At 35.5% G+C, this 22,345-nt stretch overlaps 1 protein-coding gene across 1 annotated transcript; it reads right to left on the reverse strand.

Annotated features, from left to right (window-relative positions):
* Positions 1 to 6,027: 6,027 nt before the first annotated feature.
* On the reverse strand, positions 6,028 to 7,544 carry LOC113739396 (uncharacterized). The gene is made up of 3 exons (XM_027266607.1): positions 7,332 to 7,544; positions 6,914 to 6,994; positions 6,028 to 6,099 (listed from the first exon to the last, which is right to left on the reverse strand). The coding sequence occupies exons 1-3, from the start codon at positions 7,542 to 7,544 to the stop codon at positions 6,028 to 6,030; spliced, it is 366 nt and encodes a 121-aa protein (XP_027122408.1).
* Between the last annotated feature and the right edge of the window lie 14,801 nt (positions 7,545 to 22,345).

The following is a 22,345-nucleotide window of genomic DNA, read 5'->3' on the forward strand; positions in this document are numbered from 1 at the left end:
CCGCTTGCTTCAACAAAAAAAAGGTATACATTCGTAATAAAAGTAATATTTAGAAGCAAATATTATGTAAAGAAAGGTGTTGTATTAAAAGAGTAGGTGTCCTAAAATCTAAACTTAAATTTTGAACGGAGTTACCACGTAATTGTAAATATTCATCAAACATTCAACTTAATTGGCTTCAACGTTTGGGGTAATGGTCATGGTAAAAGGTCAATTTAGAAACAAATAACAACTATAATTACTCAGTTTGCATTAAAAAGTAGTCATGGACTTTTTTATAACAAATCATGGCCATTCATTCATGGCCACTCTATTTTCTCGAGTGATAATATGCGGCGTTAGAAGATGTAAACTAGCAACTAATATTGGCTGTAAAAATGAGTACGTATGAAATCCCAGTCGATTTTATTGTTAAAGATACAGAAATGCCAGCGTAACTAAGGCCACATATGTTTTGATCTCTACTATGACAATAATGCAAACAAATTTTATAGAGCTGTGTATATTAGTCGACATGTTCGGATCGATGTTGTATAACAATGCACGTGTACTGACTTTATATGTGCTCTGTGTAACAAATTTTGAACTACGAAAGCTATTCTTCGGTCCAAACGTGAAATGTATGAACCCCATACTGGGTCCAAATTTATATGTGGTCTGCTTGTGTTCTGTTGTATGGATCACACTGTAACTGCTAAAATAACTATTTTGTAACAGTTTTCAAAAACACTGTGACTTTTTAATAACTATTTTGTAACAACCTACAAACACATTGTAACATGCAATCATCAAATATGGAGTTTTGTATTAATTTTCAATCTCTAACTTCCCAATTAAGTATTTTGTAACAGTTTTCAATAACATTAAACTTTTTAATAACTATTTTGTAACAACTTACAAACACTTCGTAACTAACAGTTTTCAAATATGGAATTTTGTATTAATTTTCAAACTGTAACATCCCAGATAACTATTTTGTAATAGTTTTCGAACACACTGTAACTTTCTAATAACTATTTTGTAACAACCTACAAACACACTATCAACAAATAGTCAAATACGGAGTTTTGTATTAATTTTTAATCTGTAACTTCCCAAATAATTTTTTTGGTAACAGTTTTCAAACACACTGTAACTTTTCAATAACTATTTTGTAATAGTTTTTAAACACAATGTAACTAACAATTTTTCAAACACACAGTAACTTTCTAATTGGCTTAACATGACATTAGGCTTATCTGGATGTAACTTGAATAAAGTCACACTTAATTATTATACTCAATTCAGTTTGTCAGGTCCGCTTCATATGCAGTTGACATTGGTGTATTATGATAGTATGCCTACTAACAACAATGTTATACGACTCATTTAGCTCAGCCTGCAGTTACATGACGACATTACCAATCCATAAATGAGCCACATGCTCTCCAGAATGGAATATAATACACACATATACAATAATACATCTAAGTGAAAGTTACAAATTGAACATTTGTACTGTTGGCATAGGTTCTATAACTGTAAGTTCTATGGCAATAAATAAAATGGTCACCACAAAATTTGAATTTTCATTTATTTATAATATGATTATCCAAAAGATCACTACATTTATGTATTTACATGCATGTGATTTAATTCAAGATAACTTATTTATTCAATGTAATATTGGGATTGATTTCATATATTAACTGTAACTGTATGTAGTTACAAGTTGATAAACCTATCAATGACCCATAATATTGACAATAATATGCAGTAATTACGTCAAACCAAACAATAAATTTCATTAACCATGGAACATGCCCATTTACACCGATATCGGCATGCCCGCTGTTCATCATCATCCCTACCAAATCAGGGGGTAGTTCAGTACGCCACGCACCATATTATTCTTGTCCGGATCATGTCGTCCAACCTTTAATATCAAATTAAACCAACCATTTCAATAGCAAAGCCACGTAATACATACACTAATACTTTTTATATGAAATGAGGTAAACAATAAATAACATGTTACCAACTTTCCTTTTCCATAAGCCCCAAGATTCTTAATCTCCAATGCATCCCTTTCAGAAATCAGAGCATCTGTCCATTTAAACTGGAGTTTTACACAGACAATTGCACTTCAGTTCCATTATGCTTTCCCCATTTATTCTTAATGCATTACAAAGTACTAATATAAATAATATATCACTTTCAAATCTTAGTAACAATAGTTATGAAAACTTGTAACTTATTTTTCACACTCTGTTTGTCAAAATTAACAGTAGGTTAATTATTCTGTCTCACCAATTCCACTTACAATCTACTCTCACTCATTTATCAAGTTTGATGGGATTAACTTCTTCTTCTATTTCTTGTCCTACTCTATAAATATGAGTTAATGTAACAATCAGCAGGTACCAATTTCACAGTTATATTCACGAAATTTTACAAAGCAGTTCTTATATTGTAATTTCTAACTCAGTGTATGTTACAATTATTCAACTTCATGTCCACGTACACTAGCAAAGTAAAACTTGTAACCTTTTCCCACATTGAGTGTGCCAAGTTAAAAACTATGTTATTCATTTTGCCTACCCTGTTCAGATTGTCGTCTGCTGTCCTAACTATCAAGTTTCAAACAATTAGCCTCTTCTTCTATTTATCCTGTGATTATGCAAATACTAGTTAACTAACAAATAATAGGTAGCAATTTTACAGTATGCTTACGCAATATTACATATCAGTTCTTCTACTGCAACTGTTGACTAACTGCATGTAACAGTTATTCAACATGGTGTCCAACCCCACTAGCTAACAAAACTTATAACTTTTTTCTCTGCAATGCGTCTACCAATCTGAGTGTCATGTTATTTTATTCCGCATAATAATTTTACTCCGTGTCATTATTTAATCATGTGAAATGTCTCTTATATAACATGCTGTAAGAGGCATTTTTAAGGAAATTATCTTTGTAATGCTTTTTCTTTCGCTTTGTATGTTGCCATGAATAGTAGGTACAAACCACATAAAGTATAATCTGCACGCAGGCACTACTAATCAACAAAATTTATAAGAAATTCATAAAAACAATCAGTACCCTTGTTATATTATTACCCAAGCAATTTTCCATCCCATTCACACGATTTTATAAACACTTGGCGCACTAAATTTTCCTCACCTATCCTCCCCTATGTTGGCCACCAAAATACCTACGTTCTTCTACTCCAGACTGGGAGACTAGTGAACAGTCTGTTCCATCAAAACCATTAAAAATCAATTGACCTATTCGTTCACAACATTGTCCAACAATGACAACTACTCACATCACTCCATGACCTTGTCAAATTTCGAAAGTTATGTGATACCATTATTGTTTTGTTACCTGGATATTTCCTGCTTTATCTCTTCTCCGGATGCGAAACTCTACTCTTCTGTCGCTACTTCTTCCTTTTTCTCGCTGTAATATACCTTAGTGCAATTGTATTTTCCCTGCTTTCCTTTATACCTAGTCTGCCTTCAACCACTTTCTTATTTTGCCTCCAGCCACTTTCTTGTATTCTCTGTTTGCTTCCATTTTCTGATGTTATGGATGAATGAAAATTGGCAATTATTGTGGAGGGAAAGCAAATGAACTTTTTGTTTGATGATTCATTTGAGCGGGATTTTGTGGAACGGAGCTAATGCTTCATGACGAGACCCGTCAGAAGCGTCAAAGTTTTTTCCATTACTAATTTATGTGACGTCATTTTTTCACCTTCCCAAAACTAGCCGACGTGGTTATTTCTAGTCCTCACGGTTGAGTTTGTGAGGGGACCGTTCAGGGACGGTCATTAGAATGACTAATGACCGTCCCTGCCCCGTATCCGGATACGGGGCAGGAGCGGTCATCAGGCCGACCGCTCCTGAACAGTTTCCTCACAAGACCCAACAAATGGACCACAATAAGCCACGTCAAGAAGGCTTCAGTAGGGCTAGAACGATGCTGTGTTGAGGAGAAACGGGAAAAATAAAAAGAAAAAGAGTTGACGGACCGTTTCATGAAGTGTTGGTCCGTTACCGTCCAAATGAATCCTCTAAATGAAAAGCTAAGTTGCGCTCTCTCCAAAATAATTGTTCATATTCATTAATGCAAAATTCTACAAAACAGAGCAAGAAAGAAAAGCAAAGGCAAAATAACATTGTAGAATTAGAAATTGCCAGGTGGTATACAAGGGATAGCAAGAAGTAGTAGAAATAGAGTGGCTACGAAGGAAAATCACGGCGAGGAGAAGTAATAAGTAATGGCAGAAGGAGAGAGTTTAGGATTGGTACTCAAATATCAAAAGGCTTGAGAAGGTGAACAGGAATTGTGGAGTACAAGGTTGGGAGATCCGGAGAAGAGATAAAGCAGAAGAAACACAGGTAAGAAAACATCAATAGTATCAGATAAATTGTGGATCGATTTGACTTGTAGTTATTTTTTGTCGTATACATTGTTGTGAACAAATTGGCTGATTATACTTGTTGCAGTTTTGGTTGAAGTAATTGTTTAATACAATGAAAAATGGATAATCAACTTGCTACTTCCAAAAATTATGTTTATTGAGTTTAACAAGATTGTATGATCCATGCGCTGCATGTGAGTAAACAGATTCCATTCCCGTGATGTACTAGTTGGCCTCATATGTGTTGGAGTCTGATATTTTACCATATTAGAGGGTATTGCGGACTATAAAAGGACCTCCTTGCAAGTGTATATCCCTTACACAGACAAGACTCCAGTTTGTTTGTCCCCCTTTCATTTTCGCCTGTATTATTATTCAATTTCACACTTCTAATTTCTCTTCATATTAAAGGGGCAATGGATCTGTGTACTCGATTCATTTTTTGTTATCTTCAACCTCCCTAAAATAGGGATTATAGTCTCATCAATACAGTGTTCAGTTTTAAACCAAGTCTTGTGAACCAATTAAACGCATCCAGGTTTGCTTGATGTTCGGGAAGATCTCGCTATTTTAATGAGATGTTCGAGAAGGCCTCGCTACATGCAATGTTGTAGGGTTCGAAACGATCATCTCTATATTCTTATTAGACACTTAATAAAGTGTCTAAGAAATTTAATGTGTTGAGGGGAGGAATTATTGTTGGTGCCAAGGGCAATTGCACAAACAAGAGTAGAGGAAAGGTTCATCAGACGTTAACTAACTGTAGTATCACTAGTTGTAACATCGGAGAATATCATTAGTTGTAAAATCACTAGTTTTAACTAGAGAAGATGAAAAGCTGCTGATTGCCAATTCATTAGTTGTAATGAATTGTAACATACACCTAACTCGTTGTAACTTAATCTGTACATCTTGTTATGACTATTTGTTACATTTTAAATATTAGTTACCCCACTTTCAAATTAGTTGTTCCAACGAAATATCATGTTCTTCTGCGAAACTGTTACTTGGCATGTGGTCGTGTGGAACCAATTCGAGACGCCAATTGTAACTTCATTTCCATACTAAAGGAGTAATACCTATTGAAGTGCCTGTAATACTATCTGTAATACTCATCATTAATACAATTATAAGCTACATGTCTAAGTTTTAACATAGACGAACATGACAAGGTGCCTATACAAGCACATCAATAAGTTGTAACAGTTCATTAACTTCTTGTAACGTACATATGCAGCATTCCCTGGTAGGGACGATATGACTGCATTTAGTAAATGTTCGTCCACGAACACCACAAATCTGGTGCTAGGTACCTTCATGTCTGAAAAATCTGGTGTTAGATACCTAATGTCTGAAAAATCTGGTGCTAGACACCACAAATCTGGTGCTAGACATCTAATGTTTGAAGTAATTTTAGAATTACAATCAACAAGCATAATTCATTGAGAGATTGTACATTAAAACAAGCTTATAATACGGAATCGATCGAAACTGAGTAATATCTTTTCTGGACAAGTACGAACATTAGTAAATGAGGTGAACTTGGGGATGGAGAGCAACGAACTCAATTGTTTGGAATAACCAATTGTTTTGTATTCATAAAAATTGTAGGTACACATCATTCATCAACATGCAACTGAGTGGAGTTGATGTCAATAGTTAGTCGCAATCCATAGATGTTATTTCTTTCCTGAAATACATAACGATGACAAATCAGTCAATACAGTTAATGAAACATACGGTTAATGATATACGCTGTCGAAGTATCCAATTAACAAAACACCATAAATATATGAGATAATGATAAAAGCTTGTCACCTGGGGTGATGGTGAAAATACATGATATGCATTCTTATTACAGTGTTGAAATTGCTGTACGCTCCTCCTACGTTGTACAATATAATTACTCATCTGTCAACAACTCATTAGCAATGCCTATATTGCTCAGTTTCAAAGTTAAATTCGACTAGACATTATAAAAAAATGATATTTCAAACCATTAAGATATCTCTAACGGAGTTATATTTGAAAATTATAGAAAATTTGGGATGCATCCATTCTGTAGGAACACTTCCATGAGGCCCCTGATTAGCCAATCAGTGGATTTTCGGATAATACAAAACAATATGTCATTAAAGCATTATATGTTAACTACAAAATATGCATACTTCGACAGCGTTCGGGTGCCCACCATTACAATTAAAGAAAAAGTAGTTTTACGATACGAAAAATGGACCTTATTTTATCTACTAAATGTATGCATACCGTTGGACTTTTCTCGATTTCGGGAGCAACAATGTTTGGAGGACCATTCACTGACTAACTTATCGAATGCGTCTACGAGTTTTGTATGGGACAAATAATTATATAAAACAGACAAGAAGGGTATATCATGAGGGATGTCAGCTGTAACAAAATCATCACACAATGTAACATCATCATAACTAATTGTGCTGTAAGAAACATCCAAATAAAAGTTAAAGCCATGCTCAATTTATACTAACCGAAACTGAGTCAGTTGATAAACGATATCCCATAAACATGTATTCATCAAATGAAACCGATGTCGACTCCAATTCTGAAACCTGTATTATTGACACAACAATAATGTTATTTTATAGTGAATGGTACTTATGGATTAGTTAATCGTATAACGATAACATTGTTGTAGCATAAATATTTACCATCATAGTTATTGGATCCTTACCGTAGTCTGTGTAGTTCTTGACAATCTAGATTTTATTTTTAATCTGTCAAATTTATCGATCCAACTTCGCATCACTTTACTTCTTTTCCCACTGGTACGTTTTTTAAATCCTCTTGCGACTACTGCCTCTCCCATTTCATTTACAAATTGAATCTTATAATGTTCCTCCACATTCAGATCATCTTCGTCGGTGCTCGTGTTCTCTTTGGCATCACATCACCTTCGTACTTGCGCTTCACACTTTCCTTGCAGTAACTATATCTTCTATACGTGGTCACGCCGTCTTTGTCTTTATTCAGATAGTCTTTGCGTCTACTAAAACCCATTTTAAAGGCATATTTGTTGTAAAACTTGTACGCATCCTCTTCACTGATAAACTCCGTTCCTAACTCAGGGATCCTATCTTCTGTCAATTTACTGCAATTCATTATTTCTGCTCCTACCAATTATGCATCAAACACCATAATTTGTAACACTTCATGAATTGTATGTACATAAATGACAAGATAAATGCATATTACCATTCATAATGTGTTATGAATCATATATTACTCGTATACCAAATCCTATTATTACGTTTATCAATATGATTAATGAATCACATCACTTTACTTTTACTTTAAGACAACGGCATTATTTATGTACTAATAGAACTCCATGTACACTAAGTTATACGGATTGTAATGTATTGGTCACACGATGTAAGTTTATTTTAACTGTATGTACATCCACTCTGCTGATTATATTTAGGTTCTAAGTTCTTTAACTCATTGGATCTTATGCCATTCGTTAATGACAAGGGCCTAAGCCAATTGCGCATTTTCTAATATTTCTACATTTTGAGGGCCAAACAAGCATTTTCTACTCATTGTAATATATTTCTTACATCATATAATTAACTTACAACACTAAGTACACCCTTTTATTATTCACATATATGTCTTTTCTTCTGCTTCACCTCAATGAACTCTACGCCTCTATTTTATACACACTGTATGGTCAGGAGAAGGGTAAACTAAGATTGCATGATGAGCATAAACCAACTATATATTACTCATTTAACACACTGTATTCAGTAACGTTACCTTGGTCTTCACCATACGCTTTATGTTTCACCGAACTCGGAGAGCGCAGTTGCTTCTACTATTAAGTTGCACGACAAAATCTGGCTTCGTGAGATGACGAATTTCCTCTGTTTGCTTCTACCTTACCGCCTGCCTTGCATGCATTCAAAATGGATACAACACTCTCATACCCAGCTTCAAAATACATACAACACTCTCACTGCACTGTTTGCTTTCTTTTTTATTCATTCAACACTATACCCCAGCTGTCTCCACCCACTTTTCTTTCAATTGCTACCTTCAGCAGGACGCCTCCTCTCTTCCCTCAGTTTTGTTTTGTGCGGCTCTCCACTTTTTTGTTTGCTTTCTTCCTGATTCACTCAACACCATACCCCAGCTCTCTCCACCCACTTTTTTGTCAATTGCTACCTTCAGCAGGATGCCTCCTCTCTTCCCTCAGTTTTGTTTTGTGCGGCTGATTCAAATTTTCAACTTCATTTTCAAAATTGAAACTCTTCCGTTTGGTCCGTCATATTCCCGTTTTGGCTAAACATTTTTTTTTGGAACGGCATCGTTTTTGAGGTCTGTTGAAGGCTTCCTGACGTGGAATATTTCTCGCCTCACATTTGGGTTTTGTGAGGAGACAGTTCAGGAGCGGTCGGTCTGATGACCGCTCCTGCCCCTAATCCATTCCGGATACGCTTTCAACCTTTGTGCGTGAAAATGAGTGCAAGACCGTGGCAGTGTCTAAATAGACCAAAGATTGTACATGGGATTTTTGTACTGTGGTTGAGGTCCAAAATGTAAATGTACTCGAAATTGGAGTACGACTGCGGGATCTAGCTTCTCAAAAAGGTGGGGTAGGTTTTTTTTTTTTTTTATCAGCAACAATATATTTGTATAACCTACTCTATCCTAATGTAGGGAGAGGGGGAGCCTAAGGAGGCTGTGATAGGGACTAGTGGGTATACAGACCCAACTATACCAACGGAGTGATATGGCACAACCCTTAAATTTTTTTCATTGTTGGTGAGGTTTGAACCCTCACCAACAGCCCAAGGAGGGATTTAACTCCTTCCCTGGTGGCCACTGAGTCATTGGCCCAGTGGTTGAGGTAGGTGTTAAAGTCTTGGACTCGGGACATGGACGGTTTCACCTCCGGACGGTTTTGGCCATTTTCAACTGCGCGTAACTTTCTTTGTATATCGTGTAACTTTTATTGCCCATCGCGTAACTTTAGAGCAAATTTTTATGGGACCCACACATGGCGTGAAAATCGAGTTACAACTTGTAATTTCAGCCGCACAAATTTTTGAGACCAGATCGTGGCCATTAACCGTTCAGGGACGGTCATACTGATGACCATCCCTGCCCCATTTCCGTCTTAAAGATTGTGCTACACTCACATCAGTCATATTCAGCAAAGGAGGGGAAGAGGATATTCTCCTGACACTCTGAGGGCCCCAATTCCATATTGTCCTGACTCTGTGAGGGCCATAACTGTGCGATTTGGATACGGGGCAAGAGCGGTCATCAGGCCGACCGCTTCTGAACAGTTTCCTCACAAGACCCAACAAATGGACCATAATAAACCACGTCAGGAAGGCTTCAGTAGGGCTAGAACGACACCGTGTTAAGGAGAAACGTGAAAAACAAAAAGAAAAAGAGTTGACGGACCGTTTCATGAAGTGTTGGTCCGTTACCGCCCAAATGAATCCTCCAAATGAAAAGCTAAGTCGCGCTCCCTCTAAAATAATTGCCCATATTCATTGATGCAAAATTCTACAAAACAGAGCAAGAAAGAAAAACAAAGGCAAAATAACATTGCAGAATTGGAAATTGCCAGGTAGTATACAAGAGATAGTAAGAAGTAGTAGAAATAGAGTGGCTGCGAAGGAAAATCACGGCGAGAAGAAGCAATAAGTAGTGGCAGAAGGAGAGAGTTTAGGACTGATACTCAAATATCAAAAGGCTTGAGAAGGTGAACGGGAATTGTGGAGTACAAGGTTGGGAGATCCGGAGAAAAGATAAAGCAGAAGAAACACAGGTAAGAAAACATCAATGGTATCAGATAAATTGTGGATCGATTTGACTTGTAGTTATCTTTTGCTGTATATATTGTTGTGAACAAATGAGCTGATTATACTTGCTGCAGTTTTGGTTGAAATAATTGTTTAATACAGTAGAAAATGAATAATACATTGGAACCTTCGGTTGCACATAATAGATATCATAATTACCAACACGGGGAAAGAAAGGTACTGAAAATTTTGCATACCAAGTGCTTGCAAAATTACGTGCATGGGTTGGGGATTATTATGGTTATTGTGCATGAGGTTGGTGTAGGTTTTGTTACATAACAGTGGTTGAGTGGAGATTAAACATGATATGGGCTTCTAAGATGGTACATACTGTTGACAGAAATATACAAAGTGAAGTGAAATGGTTACAAGATATTTCATTTAAGAGCGCCGTAGGAGAGAAGATTATAATGCGCTAAGTAGGAGAGAATATTATAATTTGACAGTAGCATGTAGAAAGTATGCCAAACTGCACAGTTTGGTATACTCAATGTGGAAACAAGTTTATAAGTCTTGATAGGTATTGTGTTTGCACATCATATTGGACAAATCATTTATGCAATGAGTCACTAGTGACACCTTTAGAATGGTGTGTAAAATTGCCCCAACAAATGATGAAATTGCAAGAATGTGATTGTCACTCCACTGGAATTGTATACTAGCACAGTGCTTAGATGGACAAGTTTATTGCATGGAACTAAATAAGTAGGAGAGTAGGTTATAATTTGACAATGTGTGGCAGAAGAAATAACAAATTGTGAAGTTTGACATACTCAGTGTGGGAAAACGGTTATGAATCTTGTTAGTTATTGTGAGTGCACATCATGTTGAATAATTGCTACGCGCAGTGATTCAGTAATGACAGTATTAAAAGTGTTGTGTAAAATTGGCTGAACATACATTGAAATTGTTCCACGGATTTGTTAATTCATTCGTATTGTTGAATACCGTGATAAATAAAGGAGAAATTGATTGCATCGATTTTGACAGGTAGGAGAATAGATTATGATATGACTAAATTAGGTATAATTAACAAGAAACTTTGCACGGTGGCAAACAAATTGTGAAAAGAAGATTACTAATACAGTAACTGTTGTGGTTGGACATCATGTTTGATAGTTGCCAATGAAAATTCAATCTTCGCTGTGACCATTTTATTTATTGCCATAGAACTTACCGTTATAGAACCTATGCCAGTAGTACAAATGTTAAATTAAGAACTATTACTAAGATGTAATTTTACTGTATATACATGTATTGTTTTCCATTCTTGAGAGCATGTGGCTCATTTATGGATTGGTAATGTCGTGATGTAACTGCAGGCTGAGCTAAACTAGCTGTATAACATTGCTGTTACTAACCAATGAAGGATATTAAAGATTGCAGAAATGCTGTGTTCTCATCCGAGAGGAAAAGCTTTCACTTCTGGGCCTGAAGCATTGGACAAAGGAAAAAAATTTATACAGGAGGACTATACAATGCACACGAGTCCTGATACTGAAGAAGAGCTAGAATTTCAATCGGCTGAAAAAGGGGGCAACGATGAAGATGATGATGCTGATGAAATTGATGCGGAAGGGTCTGAAGAAGATGAGCATAATGCAGCGCAGTATGAAGAAAACGATGCAATTACGAGGACAAATATTGAAACGAGAGAACTCCCATAGCTAAATGAAGATGTAATGGACATGGAGAATCCAATTTATACCTCATCAGTCGTGCCTAATAACATCAGTCAAGGATTGCAATAAGGGGCCACCATGACAACAACTGAGCAAGGAAGCAACAGTGTGTTTGAAGAGTGTTACAAAATAGTTATTGAAAAGTTACGGTATGTTTGAAGAGTATTACAAAATAGTTATTGTAGTGTTACAGTGTTTAAAAATTAACACAGAACTGTTATTGTTACTGTTAGTTACAGTGTGTTTGAAAAGTGTTACAAAATAGTTATTGGTAAGTTACAGTGTATTTGAAAATTGTTACAAAATAGTTAATGGAATGCTAAAGTGTGTTTGAAAATTAATACAGTGGTGTTTGAAGACTGTTAATTACAGTGAGTTTGAAAACTGTTACAAATTGGTTTACAATTTGTTACTCAACAATAGATATGAAATCATGTGAAATACATGTTCTTCGTTTTTTAGGAGACCTTGACATTGAGATAAAGCTAGTCTACACGTGCAACAAATAAGAGCACCGTTCTACAGTCAACCGAGTACATTCTACCAACACATGTGACAGTAAGCATGTATGATAAAAATGTAACTGCATTCGAGATTGTAATATCGGAGCCTTGTAACATAATCACCTTGCTACTTCCAAATATTATGTTTATTGAGCTTAACAAGATTGTATGGTCCATGCGCTGCATGTGAGTAAACAGATTCCATTCTTGTGGTGTACTAGTTGGTCTCATATATGTTAGGGTCGATATTTTACCATATTAGAGGGTATTGCGGACTATAAAAGGACCCCCTTGCAGGTGTATATCCCTTACACAGACAAGACTCTAGTTTGTTCGTCCCCCTTTCATTTTTGCCCGTATTATTATTCAATTTCACACTTCCAATTTCTCTTCATATTAAAGTGGCAATGGATCTGTGTACTCGATTCATTTTTTGTTATCTTCAACCTCCCTACAATAGGGATTACAGTCTCATCAATACAATGTTCAGTTTTAAACCAAGTCTTGGGAGCCAATTAAACGCATCCAGGTTTGCTTGATATTCGGGAAAATCTCGCTATTTTAATGAGATGTTCGAGAAGGCCTCGATATATGCAATGTTGTAGGGTTCGAAACGATCATCTCTATATTCTCACTAGACACTTAATAAATTGTCTAAGAAATTTAATGTGTCGAGGGAAGGAATTATTGTTGGTGCCAAGGGCAATTGCACAAGCAAGAGAAGAGGAAAGGTTCATCAGACGTTAACTAACTGTAGTATCACTAGTTGTAACATCAGGGAATATTATTAGTTGTAAAATTACTAGTTTTAACTAGAGAAGACGAAAAGCTGCCGATTGCCAATTCATTAGTTGTAATGAATTGTAACATACACCTAACTCGTTGTAACTCAATCTGTACATCTCGTTATGACTATTTGTTGCATTTTAAATATTAGTTACCCCACTTTCAAATTAGTTGTCTCAACGAAATATCATGTTCTTCTGCGAAACTATTACTTGGCATGTAGTCGTGTGGAACCAATCCGAGACGCCAATTGTAACTTCATTTCCGTACTAAAGGAGTAATACCTATTGAAGTGCCTGTAATACTATCTATAATACTCATCATTAACACAATTATAAGCCACATGTCTAAGTTTTAACATAGACGAACACGACAAGGTGCCTGTACAAGCACATCAATAAGTTATAACAGTTTATTAATTTCTTGTAACGTACATATGCGGCATTCCCTGGTCGGGACGACATGGCTGCATTTAGTAAATGTTCGTCCACGAACACCACAAATCTGGTGCTAGACACCTTCATGTCTGAAAAATCTGGTGCTAGACACCTAATATCTGAAAAATCTGGTGCTAGACACTGCAAATCTGGTGCTAGACACCTAATGTTTAAAGTAATTTTAGAATTACAATCAACAAGCATAATTCATTGAGAGATTGTACATTAAAACAAGCTTACAATACGGAACCGATCGAAATTGAGCAATATCTTTTCTGGACAAGTACGAACATTAGTAAATGAGGTGAACTTGGGGACGGAGAGCAACGAACTCAATTGTTTGGAACAACTAATTGTTTTGTATTCATAAAAATTGTAGGTACACATCATTCATCAACTTGCAACTGAGGGAAGTTGATGTCTATAGTTAGTCGCAATCCCAAGGTGTTATTTCTTTCCTGAAATACGTAACGATGACAAATTAGTCAATACAGTTAATGATACATACGGTTAATGATACATACGGTTAATGATATATTCTGTCAAAGTGTCCAATTAACGAGACACCATATATATATGGGGTAATGATAAGAGCTTGTCACCTGGGGTGATGGTGAAAATACATTATATGCATCCTTATTACAGTGTGTTGAAATTGTTGCACGCTCAGCCTACGTTGTACAATATAATTATTCAATTGTCAACAACTCATTAGCAATGCCTGTATTGCTCAGTTCCAAAGCTAAATTGGACTAGACACTATAAAAAAATGATATTTCAAACCATTAAAATATCTCTGACGGAGTTATGCTTGAAAAATATAGAAAATTTGGGGTGCATCCATTCTGTAGGGACACTTCCATGAGGCCCCTGATTAGCCAATCGGTGGACTTTCGGATAATACAAAACAATATGTCATTAAAGCATTATATGTTAACTACAAAATATGCATGTTTCGACAGCGTTCGGGTGTCCACCATTACAATTAAAGAAAAAATAGCTCTACGATACGAAAAAAGGACCTTATTTTATCTACTAAATGTATGCATACCGTTGGACTTTCCTTGATTTCAGGAGCAACAGTGTTTGAAGGGCCATTCACTGACTAACTCATTGAATGCGTCTACGAGTTTTGTATGGGCCAAATAATTATATAAAACAGACAAAAAGGTATATCAGGAGGGATGTCAGTCGTAACAAAATCATCACACAATGTAACATCATCATAACTAATTGTGCTGTAAGAAACATCCAAATAAAAGTTAAAGCCATGCTCATTTTATACTAACCAAAATTAAGCCAGCTGATGAACGGTATCCCATAAACATGTGTTCATCAAATGAAACCGATGTCGGCTCCGATTCTGAGACCTGTATTATTGACACGACAATAATGTTATTTTATAGTGAATGGTACTTATGGGTTTTAGATAGGGAAGTTCGATAACATTGTTGTAGCATAAATATTTACCATCATAGTTATTGGATCCTTACCGTAGTCTGTGCAGTTCTTGACAATCTAGATTTTCTTTTTAATCTGTCAAATTTATTGACCCAACTTAGCATCACTTTACTTCTCTTCCCACTGGTACTTTTTTAAATCCACTTGCGATTACTATCTCTCCCATTTCATTTACAAATTGAATCTTATCACGTTCCTCCACGTTCAGATCATCTTCGTCGGCGCTCGTGTCCTCTTTGGTATCACATCACCTTCGTACTTGCACTTCACACCTTCCTTGCAGCAGCTATATCTCCTAGACGTGGTCACGCCATTTTTGTCTTTATTCAGATAGTCTTTGCGTATATTAAAACCCATTTTAAAAGCATATTTGTTGTAAAACTTGTACGCATCCTCTTCACTATTAAATTCCATTCCTAACTCAGGGATCCTATCTTCTGTCAATTTGCTGTAATTCATTATTTCTGCTCCTACCAATTATGCATCAAACACCATAATTTGTAACACTTCATGAATTGTATGTACATAAACGACAAGATAAATGTATATTACCATTCATAATATGTTATGAATCACACATTACTCGTATACCAAATCCTATTATTACGCTTATCAATACGATTAATGAATCACATCACCTTACTTTTATTCTAAGACAACGGCATTATCTATGTACTAATAGAACTCCATGGACATTAAGTTATATGGACTGTAATGTATTGGTCACATGATGTAAGTCTATTTTAACTGTATGTACATCCACTCTACTGATTATATTTAGGTTCTAGGTTTTTTAACTCACTGGATCTTATGTCATTCGTTAATGACAAGCGCCTAAGCCAATTGCGCATTTTCTACTATTTCTACATTTTGAGGGCCAAACAAGTATTTTCTACTCATTGTAATATATTTCTTACATCATGTAATTAACTTAAAATACCAGGTACACCCTTTTATTATTCACATATATGTCTTTTTCTCTCCTTCACCTCAATGACCTCTACGCCTCTATTTTATACATACTGCATGGTCAGAAGAGGGGCAAACTAAGATTGCATGATGAGCATAGACCAACTACATATTACTCATTTAACACACTGTATTCAGTAACATTACCTTGGTCTTCACCATACGCTTTATGTTTCATCGAACTCGGAGAGCGCAGTTGCTTCTGCTATTAAGTTGCACGACAAAATCTGGCTTCGTGAGATGATTAATTTTCTCTGTTTGCTTCTAACTTGCCGCCTGCCTTGCATGCATTCAAAATGGATATAACACTCTCATACCCAGTTTCAAAATGCATACAACACTCTCACTGCACTGTTTGCTTTCTTTCTTACGCACTCAACACCATACCCCAACTCTCTCCACCCACTTTTCTGTCAATTGCTACCTTCAGCAGGACGCCTCCTCTCTTCCCTCAGTTTGTTTTGTGCGGCTCTCCACTTTTTTGTTTGCTTTCTTCCTTATTCACTCAACACCATAACCCAGCTCTCTCCACCCACTTTTCTGTCAATTGCTACCTTCAGCAGGATACCTCCTCTCTTCTCTCAGTTTTGTTTTGTGCGGCTGATTCAAATTTTCAACTTGATTTTCAAAATTGAAACTCTTCCGTTTGGTCCGTCATGTTCCCGTTTTGGCTAAACATTTTTTTTGAATGCCGTCGTTTTTGGGATTCGGGGCAGGGACGGTCATCAGGTCGACCGTCCCTGAGCAGTCCTCTCACAAAAGGAAATGAGAGGACTGCAACAAGCTACGTATAATGGAGGCAGCAACAAAGGAAACGACGCTGTTTTAGTAAGTGAGTAGAGAAAAAAATTTAAAAAAACATTTGAGAGGCTAACTTACTCCGTTAAAATACCTCAGCTGTCCGTTCCAAAAATTCCCGCTCAAATTAATGAGGCACGACTCTTCATCTGAAATCTTCAAATGAAATAAAATTTTGGTCTCCCTCCAAAAACATATCTTGTAAACATTCATTCACAATTCCAGAGTATCAACAAAATAATATCCCTACCCCAAATTGAAAAATTTCAAATGAGAGATTTTTGGAGAAAGTGTTGCAGAAATATAGTATCATCAATTAGTATATTGAGGGAACACAAGAAGTAACTATTGCGGGACAAAAATTTCTCATAAAGGCTGTAAAAAGGCAGAAGTTGGTGAGATCTGAAGCAGAAATAGACTCAATCAAATTGGACTAAACCCCAAAGGTAAGAATATTGCAAACTTATTGCACTATTTGGCTTGTTTTGTGACAGAAGGGGGATGAATTTACTTGCATGATTTTGTTCATACAACTTGTTTAAGACAGTGTGACATGAGTAATGAAATTGGAACTCTGGTGAAAACTCCTAAGCAAGGAAATCATATGGGTAGCACAAATTAGATACATTGAGAGCCAACTTAAAGAACGTATGCACAGGGAACTTATGTATGCCAAGTGTTTGTAAATTTGACTCAATAGATGAATTAAATGACTTAAGATGTTTATAGATATATAAAATAACAGGGAGAATGTGAAGGTAATTGTTCCTTACTTTTTTTTTTTATTCTTGTTGCAGGATAGTAGTGACACCATATAGTTTAAATTGTATTACCGACTGTGTATGGGCACTTACATCACAGTAGATTGACACATACAAAGATAAAAGATAAGCAAAGTGAGTTATTGTAAATTTCACGAATGAAATATAGAGTACAACACTGTAATGTCTGACTCACAATGCGTACATTTATGACTATAAACCGTAACTGTCATCTAACAACATGTATATTATCGGAAACCTATTGTGCACAACTGTGACACTATGCGACCATTACTCACATATATGATTTTGTCATAGGTTTTAGCATCCGAAAAGTCTACCTAAACAAGGATTAGGATGGCTTGACAACATCAAGAAGGTACACTTATTGAAAGGTATTCCATAACATGATTACAATGATATTTACCTACTCGTAATTGCTTTTAAAGTATGGTGTAACTTGTTGCAAGATATAAATTTTACTACTTGTAATTGCTTTTAAAGTATGTCGTAACTTTGAATAACTTGTAAGATTTTGTTTAGACAAGGTATGTGATGTACACCGTATTTATTGGAATGTATAGCATGTTAGTCATTAATAACATTTATATCAGATGTTTTTACTAGATGGTTATTTGTTACAATTGTCTATGAAATTGACCATTAGTTCTTACAAGAGTGCATTAAATTAGATAGATAGTTTACTTCAATGAATGACAAGTACATACATACTTAGTGAATGTATAATCTGATTGAAATAATGTACACCGTGTATCCGACCAAATACAATGTGTATAAATTATTGAATATGCAGTTAGTTGTCCACATGCATATTGCAATTAGCCGTTGTAGTCACAACTTGTACTGATTTTTAGTAAATGTTTTTTACTTGTATGAGTAGTACTGACTTGTCTGTAAATACCTTATACAATGTGATGTATAAATACAATTAGTTTACTAAAATGTATGTCATTTTAGGTATTAGTTACTTGAATGTGCATATCTATAAAAGATAGTGTAATGGTATGCATACCTTTGAAAAGGTTATTGGTGCTTTGACCAACTTGGGCATCTCCTTACAAGCTGTAGTAGATGTGTAATATTACTTGTACGAGTAATACTAATTTGCCTATAAGCACCTTATACGGGATGATGTATGAGGTACAATCAGTTTATAAAAATGTACATCATGTTAGGTATTAGTTACTTGACTGTGTATATCTGTAAAAGGTACTGCAATGGTATGTATAACTTTGAAATGATTATTGACCTAGATAAGGTGTGTGATGTACACCATATTTATCAGAATGAACAATATGTTATTCATCAATACGATGCATAGAAATTGTTAAACGTGCGGTTATTTACTCACATGCATATTGCAATTAGTCATCACAGCAATATGCATAGTTTGCAATATGCATGGTGCAATGGCATGCATACATTTGGAATTATTATTGATGTTTTGGTCCACTTGTGCATCTCTTTGTAGGCTGCAGTGGGTTTACAATTTTATTTATATGAATAATACTAATTTATCTATAAGCATCTTACACGGAGTGATGTATGAGGTACAATTAGTTTATAAAAATATACATTATGTTAGATATTAGTTACTTAACTGCATATATCTATAAAAGGTAGTATAATTGTACACATAAATTTGGAACAATTATTTAGCCCTTTGATCAATTTATGCATCTCCCCATAATAGATGTGTAATTTTACTTGTATGAGCAGTCTTTGTTTGTCTGTGAGTATCTTACACAGGATGATCTATGAGGTACAATCAGTTTACAAAAATGTACATCATGTTAGGTGTTAGTTACTTGATATGTAAAAGAGAGATTAGATCGTTGAACCCATCGTTACTTGACTATGTATATATGTTAGGTGTTAGTTACTTGAACGCTATATCGTTGAACCCCAGTTGTGAGTATAAAATTTGGACTGCATCTTGTAATGTGTTAAATTTTTTCAGCATCATATCTAAATTGGTATGATGAGCCAGTACACTATTACTAATGTCTTCTACTCGCCTATGTTATTGGTTGTAGGAAAAAATTTTAAAAATGAAAAAATTCGACAAGCAGTCTGATGCCAGCTTATCTGCTAAGCTGAAAAAGCTATTCAAGATTCGCAATAATAATACAGGGGTTGATCCCGCGAATTATGAGTGGGTATGCAATTAGCACCTTTAACCCAAGACTTTTTTATTAGATGTTGAATATCCAAAAATGTAGAATCAGGTTACATACCTTTTCTGTGTTATTTTTTTTTATACCTCATTCGTTTCAGATACTTGTTCCGGTATGCACAGAGGGGTATTGATTTGTTTACAGTTTTGATGTCTCACAGAGACAAGTGTACCTGCTAGATCCTAATAGCGATCAAGCAAAAAGTAAAGACATAAGTGTACTTAATCGACTGATATGTTGGACTGTCACCTAAATGCATTACAAGAGAAGAGGACTATATTGTAGTGTTTCTAATCTGTTTGACATAATCTTTGGTGCTATATAAACGTGCCTTGGGGTTGATTGTGGCGACAAAGTTTGGCCTCGCTATTGACTTCTCCAGTTTCTCGTTTGCACTTGCCGATGTCTCTCATCACTCACCAAACAAAGTGTAAATAGTTTTACTTCTCACATGTTTAATTGTTACAGCTGCAAATATTTTATTACAACATATAAACTCCAACCTCTCTAATGTGAAGTCAACATGAACAGTTGTGATAGTGGTATTTTCATCATGACATTCCTAGAGCATTGGAACAGAAGATTAGCTGTTTGGCTTACAGAGGTATTATAATTTGCTTATATTTTTTCCTAATTTACATCTGGAATTGTGGAAAATAGTTGTTACCATGGACATGAAAAATTACTATTATGTTTAAATTGGATAGGAAAATGTTGGCAATTATTGAGTGTTGTACACAACATGATTGTGTACCTCAGCAAAGAACTCTAAGCTTTTGGACAGCTTTTCAAACCTGAAAGAAGCAAGACGGGCACGGTAGGATGTTGGTAATGCTTGAATTTCATTAAGTAAGATGTGACTGTAGTTTGACAAAATTGAATCTTTTCCCATTTGTACATTATTATGTGTACCTTGTAGCTTTTGAATTGGTGTAGACTAGAATCAGGTCCGATGAGAAGGACTACGTTAACCTTGTTGTATGTTAATGGAACGTTTAAATTGACAGTTTTCATATGTACATAAGTGTACCTATTGTTAAATTTGGATGACGAACATATCACAGTATGGGGTTCATACATGTCTCCCCAAAAATTGTGCTAAAGTTTGTAACTGATTTGCAACATGATGTAATACGAAACAAGACTCTTGGCACTACAAATTTCACGCTTTGTACATAAGTATCTGATCCGACATGGTTCAGGCGCTGCATGTGACTCTATAGCTTCCACTTCCGTGGTATACTAGTTGGCCTTATATGCATTGGGGTCTGATATTTTACCATATTAAAGGGTATTACGGACTATAAAAGGCCTCCCTTGTAGGCGTATATCCTTTACACAGACGCCAGTTTGTTCGTCCCCCTTTCATTTTCGCCTACATTGTTATTCAACTTCACACTTCCAATTTCTTTTTATATTAAAGCGGCAATGGACCCGTGTACTCGATTTATTATTTTTTATCTTCAACCTCCCTATAACAGGGATTACAGTCTCATCAATACAATGTTCAGTTTTAAATCAAGCTCTTATGAGCCAATTAAAAGCATCTAGGTTTGCTTGATGTTTGGGAAGATCTCACTATTTTAATGAGATACTCGAGAAGGTCTCGCTACATCAAATATTTTGGAGTTCGAAACGATCATTTCTGTATTCTCATTAGACACTTAATAAAGTGTCTAAGAAATTTATTGTGTCGGAGGGAGGAATTATTGTTTGTGCCAAGGGCAATTGCACAAGCAAGAGAAAAGGAAAGGTTCATCGGATGTTAACTAGTTGCAGTATCACTAGTTGTAACATCGAGGAATATCACTAGTTGTAAAATCACTAGTTATAATATCACTAGTTTTAACTAGAGAAGATGAAAATGTGCAGATTGCAAATTCATTAGTTGTAATGAATTGTAACATACACCTAACTGGTTGTAACTCAATCTGTACATCTCGTTATGACTATTTGTTGCATTTTAAATATTAGTTATCCCACTTTCAAGTTAGTTGTCCCAACGAAGTATCATGTTCTTCTGTGAAACTGTTACTTGGCATGTGGTCATGTGGAACCAATCCCAGATGCCAATTGTAACTTTCTTTTCGTGCTAAAGGAGTGATACCGATTGAAGTTCTTATAATTCTATCTGTAATACTCATCATTAATACAATTGTAAATCACATATCTAAGTTTTAACATAAACGAACATGACAAGGTGTCTGTACAACCACATCAATAAGTTGTAACAGCTTATGAACTTCTTGTATCGTATATATGCGGCATTCCCTGGTAGGGACAACATGACTGCATTTAGTAAATGTTCATCCACAAACACCGTAAATCTGGTATTAGACATCTTCATGTCCGAAAAATCTGATGCTAGACACCTAATGTCTAAAAATCTGGTACTAGACACCGCAAATCTGGTGCTAGACACTTAATGTCCGAAGTAATTTTAGGGTTACTGTCAACAAGCACTAATTCATTGAGAGATTGTATATTAA

Source organism: Coffea arabica, chromosome 1c (assembly GCF_036785885.1).
Source record: "Coffea arabica cultivar ET-39 chromosome 1c, Coffea Arabica ET-39 HiFi, whole genome shotgun sequence".
Taxonomy (NCBI): domain Eukaryota; kingdom Viridiplantae; phylum Streptophyta; class Magnoliopsida; order Gentianales; family Rubiaceae; genus Coffea; species Coffea arabica.